We start from the raw sequence: 8,371 nt of genomic DNA, 5'->3' as shown, positions 1-8,371 counted from the left end.
TTAATAAACACAAATCATTAAAAAGAAAATAAACAAAAATAAACTATAAATAAAATATAAACTAAAACACTTATAATAATAAACAAAAAAACAAATAAAAATAAAAAAAAAATACAAAACAACAACATATAACAATAAAATACAAAAAATAACAACAACAAAAATTTAATAAAAATAAACAATTAATCAAACATACATCACTTTTATACAAAATTACTAAAGCATTATAAAAAATTTACTATTATTCTCATAATAATATTTCAACTATAAAACAAAATAACAAAATATAATTAATTCACTCTTTTCTTTAAATTACTTACTCTCATTCTTCATCTTTCTTACATCCTAAAAATCAAATTAAAAACATAACTTACTTTAAAAAAAAAACTAAATTATATTAAAACATCTACATTTATATTAAATCACTCCAACCTTATCTCTATCTTACCTCTTTTGCTCCTCCTTACTCTTATAATTCTTCTTCTTCAATCTCCTATTATTCTTATTACATTATTTTCATTTTTTCTCTTTCATTTTTTATTATTCCAACACTTTATTTTTTTACATCCTAATAATATCTTTTCTAACTTTCTTATCTATCATATTCTTTTTACCTAACTCCTATTTATTTACTTTCTATTCCCCCTTATAATCTTCCTCTTCTCATTCCTATCCCTCTTTATTATCTCACTTACTCTCTTTATTTTTTAATTTTCTCTCCCTTTCTATTTCTCTTCTTTTATTTTATATTTTTTTCTAGTTTTACTTTTATATTATTTCTCTCTTCTTTCTTTCTAATTTTCCCTTCTCTTTTCTCTCTTCATACCTCCCCTCCTTCTTTTTCTCTAATATTCTCTCTCTCTCTCTTTCTTCCTCTCTCCTCTCTCTCCTATCCTCTCTCTCTCTTCTCTTCCCTCTTTCCTATCCCTCTTCTTTTCTCTCTCTATCTATTTACTCTCTTCGCCTTTTTCTAACCCTTTTCTCTTCTCTTACTTTTCTTTACTCTCCTCTCTTTTATTTTCTCTTTTCTACCTTCTTTCCTTCTTTTTTACATCTCCTATTCTCTTTTTTAATTTTTCTTTTCTATATTTCTCTCTTTTATTTACTCTTATTCTTTCTTCATCTTGCTTCTCATCTACTTTTTTTCCCTCCATTCTATCTCTCCCCTCTCTCTCCTTCTCCCTCTCCTTCTCTCTTTCCTCACTTTTTACTTCTCCCTCTCTTCCTTATCTCTCTTCCCTATGTTTTACCTCCTCTCTTTATACCTTTACTTATTATTCCTATCCTCTACTTCAATCTCTTCACATATTCTTTTTCTTTATTATATACTTTTTTTCATAATATTCTACCTATATCTTAATACAACTTTCTCTCTTAATATCTAATCCAATCTACTTTCTCTTTTTATACCCTATATTCACTACTTATTCTTTCTCTGCTTCCATATCCATTTCTCCTTACTTCCCTCTCTTAGTTTCTCTTCCTCTTCTCTACTTCTCTCCTTTTACTTTTCTTCTTCTACCTCCTTCCTCTTCTTCTTCCTACTCCTTTCTCCGCCTACTTCTTCCCCTCCTCCTCCTCTCCCTTCCCTCTCTCCTTTCTCCTTCTCTTCTCTTTACTTTCTTCCCTCTCCCCTATTTCCTCTTTCTCTCCTTCCTTTTTCTCTTATCTTCTCCATCTCTCCCTCCTCCTTTCCCCCTCTACCCCCTTTTCTCTTTCCTTTTCCTCCTCCCTCTTTCCCTCTCCCTATCCTCCTCTACCCCCCCTATCCTATCTCTCCCTCTCTCCTTTCCCCCCCTATATGAGCTTGAACTGATCAAAGAATCATGCTTTATTTTGAAGATCAGTTTCTGTATCATTTTATCAGTATCTACATATTCATTAGATCTTTGAACATGCAATGTTATAAAATAATAAGGTTGAAATGTTTACCTCAAAGTGAAATACATCTTGTTACAATCATCAATTCGAATATACACCAAAATGTCCTTTTGTAAAGGTTCATTAGGTTCATTATTACTTTACCTGTAAGGAACATGCTTTAGAGTAAGTCTTCTTGCAGATGTGACATTCAAAAGCTCTCTGCTTTTTATGGACACTTGCAATATGGTTCTTTAGGTTCCGCAATGATGTGAGCTCTTTGTCACAATCATTGCAGCTGAATTTCTTCCTTCCAACATGTGTAGCCATATGAGCTGCAAGGTCCTTTTGAAGTTTAAAATTCTTGCCGCAGACCTGGTTGAAAATATGAGTTGAAGTGTGGACTGTCATTTGCTAACAGATCATTCATTATAATACTTCAGTAGAAGCTTATCGTTCAAAAATATTTTTGTCACAGTACATACAACTAAACTAAAAGGAAAAGGTAAGAGAGAGAAAAGAGAGAGAGAGAGAGAGAGAGAGAGAGAGAGAGAGAGAGAGAGAGAGAGAGAGAGAGAGAGAGAGAGAGAGAGAGAGAGAGAGAGAGAGGGAGAGAGGGAATCGAGAAACGAAGAGGAGAGGGGGGGACAGGGAGTGATGTGCAGAGGCAGAGGGGGCAATGAGAGACAAGGAGAGGAGGGGGGGAGAAGAGAGAGTGGAGGGGGGGAGAGAGAGAAGAGTGGGGGGAGAGAGAGAGAGAGGCGGGGGAGAGAGTTGACAAGATGGAGAGGGGGGGAGCGAGAGTTGTGAGAGGAGAGAGGGGGGAGAGAGAGTGAGAGGAGAGGGGGGGGAGAGAGAGAGAGAGAGAGGGAAGGGGGAGAGAGAGAGAGAGAGGGGGGGGGGGAGGGAGAGAGAGAGGGAGGGAGAGGGAGAGAGAGAGAGAGGGGGGAGAGGAGGAGGAGGGGGAGAGGGAGAGAGAGAGAGAGAGAGGACGGAGAGAGCAGAGAGGAGAGGAGAGAGATATGAGAGAGAGGAGAGAGAGGGGAGAGGAGAGGGAGAGAGCAGGAGAGAGAGCGAGAGAGAGGAGAGAGTGTGAGCGAGGGAGAGAGGGAGTGAGATAGTGAGGGAGAGAGAGAGAGGAGAGGGAGATGAGAGAGATAGAGAGAGAGATAGATGGGAGATGAGTGAGAGAGGAGAGGAGAGGGAGAGAGGGTCGAGAGATGAGAGAGAGGTGAGAGAGAGAAAGAGAGAGAGGAGCGGGAGAGAAGACGGAGGAGGGGGATGGAGAGAGAGAAGGGATGAGAGTGAGGGGGAGCGAGTGAGGGAGGGAAGAGGGAGGGAGGGGAGAGAGAGGGAGGAGAGAGAGAGAGGTGAGAGGATGAGAGGGGAGAGAGAGATGGAGGGAGAAGAGAGAGAGAGGGAGGAGAGAGAGGGAGGAGAGGAAGAGTTGAGAGAGAGAGAGAGAGAGAGAGAGAGAGAGAGAGAGAGAGAGAGAGAGAGAGAGAGAGAGAGAGAGAGGAATAATTTTTATTGATATTTTACCTCTATTTCTATATTCATTTATATACATTTGCATGGTGATAGATCTGGTCTTTCAGAAAGGGGGGAGACAATTAAGGGGTACCATATTGGGGATGATATGAACCTCACAAATTGCTATTGAAATTGTTTCATAATGTTGATATTCCTATAATGGTGCATGGATCATTTTCTTATTAAATAATGCAATTTTTGAAGTCTAACAGATATTTCATCACCATTTGCTTAGAGAACAAAAGAGAGAAACCTGCCCCCCACTACCCCTCCCTCTCTTCTACCACTGCATCAACAACCAGATTTCTATGTCTATACATTACAATCTCTTGATCAACATGTCAGTCATCTTCTGTTTAGATGCCTTTCTGTATTAGCTTGTCTACCTACCTATTTGCCAATTCAGTTGTTTATCTGTCTATCTGGCTGTAGGTATGTCTAAATTTCTACTTCTCTATCTAGCAACCACTTAATCTGTTATTCAGTCGCTCCATCTATTTCTCTAAATCAAAAGTAAAACTAAACGAAGCAGCACTCACCTTACAAGGTACATTTGCCTCACTGTGTCTTCTTTCATGTTGGTACAGATCACAACGCCTTTTAAACATCTTGCCACAGTGTTTGCACATTTGGCAAGCTTCAAGATGCACGCCTCGTATGTGTGCTTGGCAGCTTCTCAGGTCAGAATATGTCTTTCTACATATTTCACACTCAAAGCAGTTCTGACAGAGAAAACAAGGGAAGAAATTGGTTATAACATAAAGATAAAAATTAAAACTACAATCTGTAGAAGGTAAGAAAGAAAGTTTTTTTTTTAAAGTTGAAATAAACAGTTTATGTTAAGTATTTTATGACAAAAGTAATTTTTATATACCTTTTCTGTATTTTCAAATACAAGATTTGTAGACTCAAATTCAATCTTCTTCTCTTGATCTGATGACTCAGGGGATTTACTGTCCTCTTTAGTGTCCTGATTCAAGAAACACATATTATACATACATTTTCCTTTACAAGTATGCATTCCCCACATGTACATAGACATAATTAGCTTAACTTAATTAACAGTAAGTTAAAGGTACAAAGCACTTTTTAAATTTTAGCATACATAGTATTCTGGTAAGAGAAAATGGTATCAGTAAATAAATATCATTATGGCATTAATATAAGAAAAGTGAGGATATAATAAATAAGGCAGTTCTTCACTTACAAATAGCAAATATTGACAAGCTAATAGTATTCTATGTTATTGTTCGGATATTGTATACACACACTGGAACATCCCTTAACGCTGATAAAAAATTTATACAAATGACCATTACAGTTAATTACGTTTTAATGAAGATGAGATAAAAAGATAGCTATTTTATAAATTCATTTATTTGTCATAAAGGTCTCTAGCAAACTTACCTCATCAACATTTTCAAATCTCTCCTCTTGTAAATTTGTTGTTGTTATTGCTGCTCTCACACCACTGTAATCTCCAGGAGTTGAATGAGCTGATGTTTCAAGCTGAAAAAAAGATGTGCAACACTTCAACCTCACTGTATGCAGCTTTAATGTCTTGGCTGATAGCTGGTAATGAATTTACTGAAACCTGTTTTCTATTTAATAATATAAATCTTTGATCAAATCTATATCTATCCATGCATTCCATCCATGGTTCCCAACTTATTACTTGCTAATATTGAGTAAAGGCAAAAATTGGCCAAGAGCTTAACTTTACATTTTATGACATTGTTACTGCCTTCTCACAAATAAGATAAATGTTACAGACTACTTTTGGCATTATCCTATGTCAAGAACATTCAGCATATAGAAATATACACTGATGTAAAAACAACTTAAAAAACAGTACTACAGTACATTATATATTTCTTTTCTGATAGCATGGTATGTTGACTGAAAAAATAGGACAATCAAAACTTTACTTTTAAAGTTGATTAGTGTAAGGTTAACAGTAGAAATTGCTTCCAAATACATAATATTTTATAATCACAGGAGGAAATGTGAAAAAATACTGTACATTTAACCCATTCCCACCGGATGACATGCTGACACGTTTCGTGGTTTTTGCGTCAGGTTTTTGCGTCAGACAGATTTTTTGGCTCTACTGAAAAAACATTGAGCGAGCGCACATAATTGCAAAAAGTCATGGTGTGTAAGCCTGTCTAATATTATTAAAAAGTTATGGACCAAACAGTTCTAGAGTTTATCGATTTTTATAAATTAGCAAATGGCATTCAAATCAGTTACATTTTGTCTAATCACAGTTATCACATGTTAGTAATTGGTTCAGAAGAAGGGGATTTCCACATCTTGTTTATCATTCCTGTTTAATTGGCATTAACCACCCTCTAAACATTCGCGACCATTTGACATCTATCCCGAGGTGTGAAAACACTATCCCAGACTGGGTTGAAGTTCCTGAGTCATTGTGAATTTTTCACTAAGTCCAAAGTAGGAGGGAATATTGACGTGCTGAAACATTAGCAATAGATCGCTAGTTTGTACTCAAACATAGTAATTTTACACAATTTCTTAGACTCTGTTACTTTAGTTTTGGTGTTTGAATATCATAAAATGTGATATAATGTTAAAAAAAATGATGTCACAGAAAACTATGTGATATTGATGACATCATGGTAATTTCTGCTTCTTGATTGGTTGAATAAAGAGATTTGAGTAATAAAACTATTGTAAAATCAAATGTGTTTGGCCAAGAAATAAAATAAAGGCTCTGTTACTTTAGTTTTGGTGTTTGAATATCATAAAATGTGATATGACATTAAAAAAAATGATGTCACAGAAAACTATGTGATATTGATGACATCATGGTAATTTCTGCTTCTTGATCTGTTTAATAAAAAGATTTGAGTAAAAAAAACTATTGCAAAATCAAATGTGTTTGGCCAAAAAATAAAATAAAGTAAAAATATTACTAAAGCAATACTACTTCTAATTTGTTGATTACCCATGATATCATGTCATGTCACATCACGAGGTATATGTACATACTTATATGCACTTGTATGATTATTCATATTGTTCATCTTTTTGTTTTGGTAAAAAAAAAGAAAAAAGTATAAAACATGTTTTTTGATGCCTCACTAAGAGATTGCTTCCACATTCCTTTTGTATTTTCACATAGAAGTGGAGAATATAGGCAAAGTTCAATCAAATAAAACTAAAAAGGCATGTTTTTCGACTAAAATGACTCCTCTGAACATGGCAATATTTTTATGTGCCTTTACATTGTATACGCATTCATGAAAACCATAAGAATAGAGTGGGTGAAAAACACTCGGAGAGGATCAACGCAGCCCCGCGCAGCAAGAAAACACCCCAGAACAAAGCATTGTGTGTTTGTTATCTTCCCAATGTTAGTGGGAGAAGGCAAAAATACGTCCCGTCATGAATGGGTTAATATGCAGTGCAAGCTCATATAGACTATACATGCTAATATCAGTGCTTGCCACAAATTGTAGAAACACTTCATACTCATTCAGCTAACTTCATGTTTGCATTGTCATGCTTAAGAACATGGACCATAATATTTAAATTTTCATTGTTTTGAAAACCTATATGGTTTCACCCTTAATATGTGTAATAAATATTTGAAGGCTACAGCACTAACCTTAGGGATTATGTAATTGTGTATCTCTTCAGATATCCATTGATTTATATCAACACCTTCTTCCCCTTCCTCTGCCCCGTAGCCAACAGTGATGTTTTCTCCACTGGTGCCATTCAAAGAAACACTGGCATTGGTATTAACTCCTCCTGAGAAATCTTCACACTCTTTTAACAAGACCTGAAACAGAAATCAAAAAGCTGATATCCTTTTCATTCATATGTGTATTAATACAGCTATTTATGCAAAAGTCTTCTAGTGCCTATCTATCATACTTGGTAATATAAGAGCTGTTCTCTTTGTACATCATTAATATATATATTTTCACCTACTACTAATATTTTTTTACCTGTAACTTAAAAAGGCCATCTTCTTCTTCTGGTTCTTCCTCATCTTCATGTAAAAGAATAGTCGTAGTTGGTTTTGACTCAACGTAACATAGGCTTGATGTTTCAATGATGTGATTAGATCTTTTAGAGTTCATTGGGTTTCCTGATGGATTGAGGGGTGTAAAATAGAAACAATTCATCAATGTGGATGGAGTCAGTGGTGATGCTGGATGAAAAACAGCAACTAAGTGTTGGGGGGGGGATAACTTCATTTATCGGCTTCGATAAAACACCCTCCGCAGACCCTTCTCCTATAAATGATCCACATGATATTTCCGAAAGGCTCTGAGGTCTGGTCGCATCTTGCAAGTAAGTGCTGGCTGATGCAAATAAATGTGGGATAACAACAGATGGCACTAGAGATGGGGATGATGAAGGCAAAGTAACAAGATGAGACTCAATCTGTTCAGGTTTCGGTGAGCTCAAATCAAGAGCAGAGCTGATATTGGAGATATTTGCAGAATTTTTTCTGTCACTATTGTTCTCTTGATCTATGTCTGTGTTGTTTGTAGATTCTGGTTCTAATTTGTAAACCTCAGGATTGTTTAAGGCATAAGTATGATGATTTTCATTTTCCCTAGTTGGCAAGGAATAATCTTCTGAGTGATAGATTTTTTTCCCTTCCTTTTTAAGTGTCCTTGTTTTGAATTTCCGTAACTTTGGTAGACTAACTTCGTATATGTCAGAACTGTACCTGCTTTTAATTTTCCTTCTACATCTTCCAAAAATATCATTTTATTGGTTTAATTCTTTTAAAATTGCTTCCTTTGTTTGGTAAACGGAATTATTTCATCTTCTTTAAATCTGGACTTTAATACCATTCTTTACTTTATTTTGGGGATAAATATTTCATCCTGACTGGTTTAACTTCTTGAAAATACCATGATTTTCTTCAATAATTATGTATAGGATGAAAATAATGATGAGATTAACCTGTAGCATTTTTGTGTTTAAACAA

General features: G+C 35.5%; 1 protein-coding gene across 1 annotated transcript in view; it reads right to left on the bottom strand.

The window, feature by feature from the left end:
• Positions 1-8,145, bottom strand: part of LOC122249997 (uncharacterized) — a gene marked incomplete at both ends in the record, with an annotated part of 14,426 nt that extends 6,281 nt beyond the window's left edge. Inside the window, 7 exon segments of the mRNA XM_086542125.1 lie at positions 2,026-2,235; positions 3,933-4,115; positions 4,268-4,363; positions 4,801-4,902; positions 7,028-7,204; positions 7,374-7,520; positions 7,522-8,145. Coding sequence (XP_086398251.1) covers positions 2,026-2,235; positions 3,933-4,115; positions 4,268-4,363; positions 4,801-4,902; positions 7,028-7,204; positions 7,374-7,520; positions 7,522-8,145 — 1,539 coding nt within the window.
• Positions 8,146-8,371: the final 226 nt, after the last annotated feature.

Source organism: Penaeus japonicus, unplaced genomic scaffold (assembly GCF_977035675.1).
Source record: "Penaeus japonicus unplaced genomic scaffold, GWHDUDI00000001_assembly GWHDUDI00000012, whole genome shotgun sequence".
NCBI classification, from domain to species: domain Eukaryota; kingdom Metazoa; phylum Arthropoda; class Malacostraca; order Decapoda; family Penaeidae; genus Penaeus; species Penaeus japonicus.
Note: the sequence above shows the minus strand (reverse complement) of the source record. Positions and strands in the feature narration are given on the sequence as shown.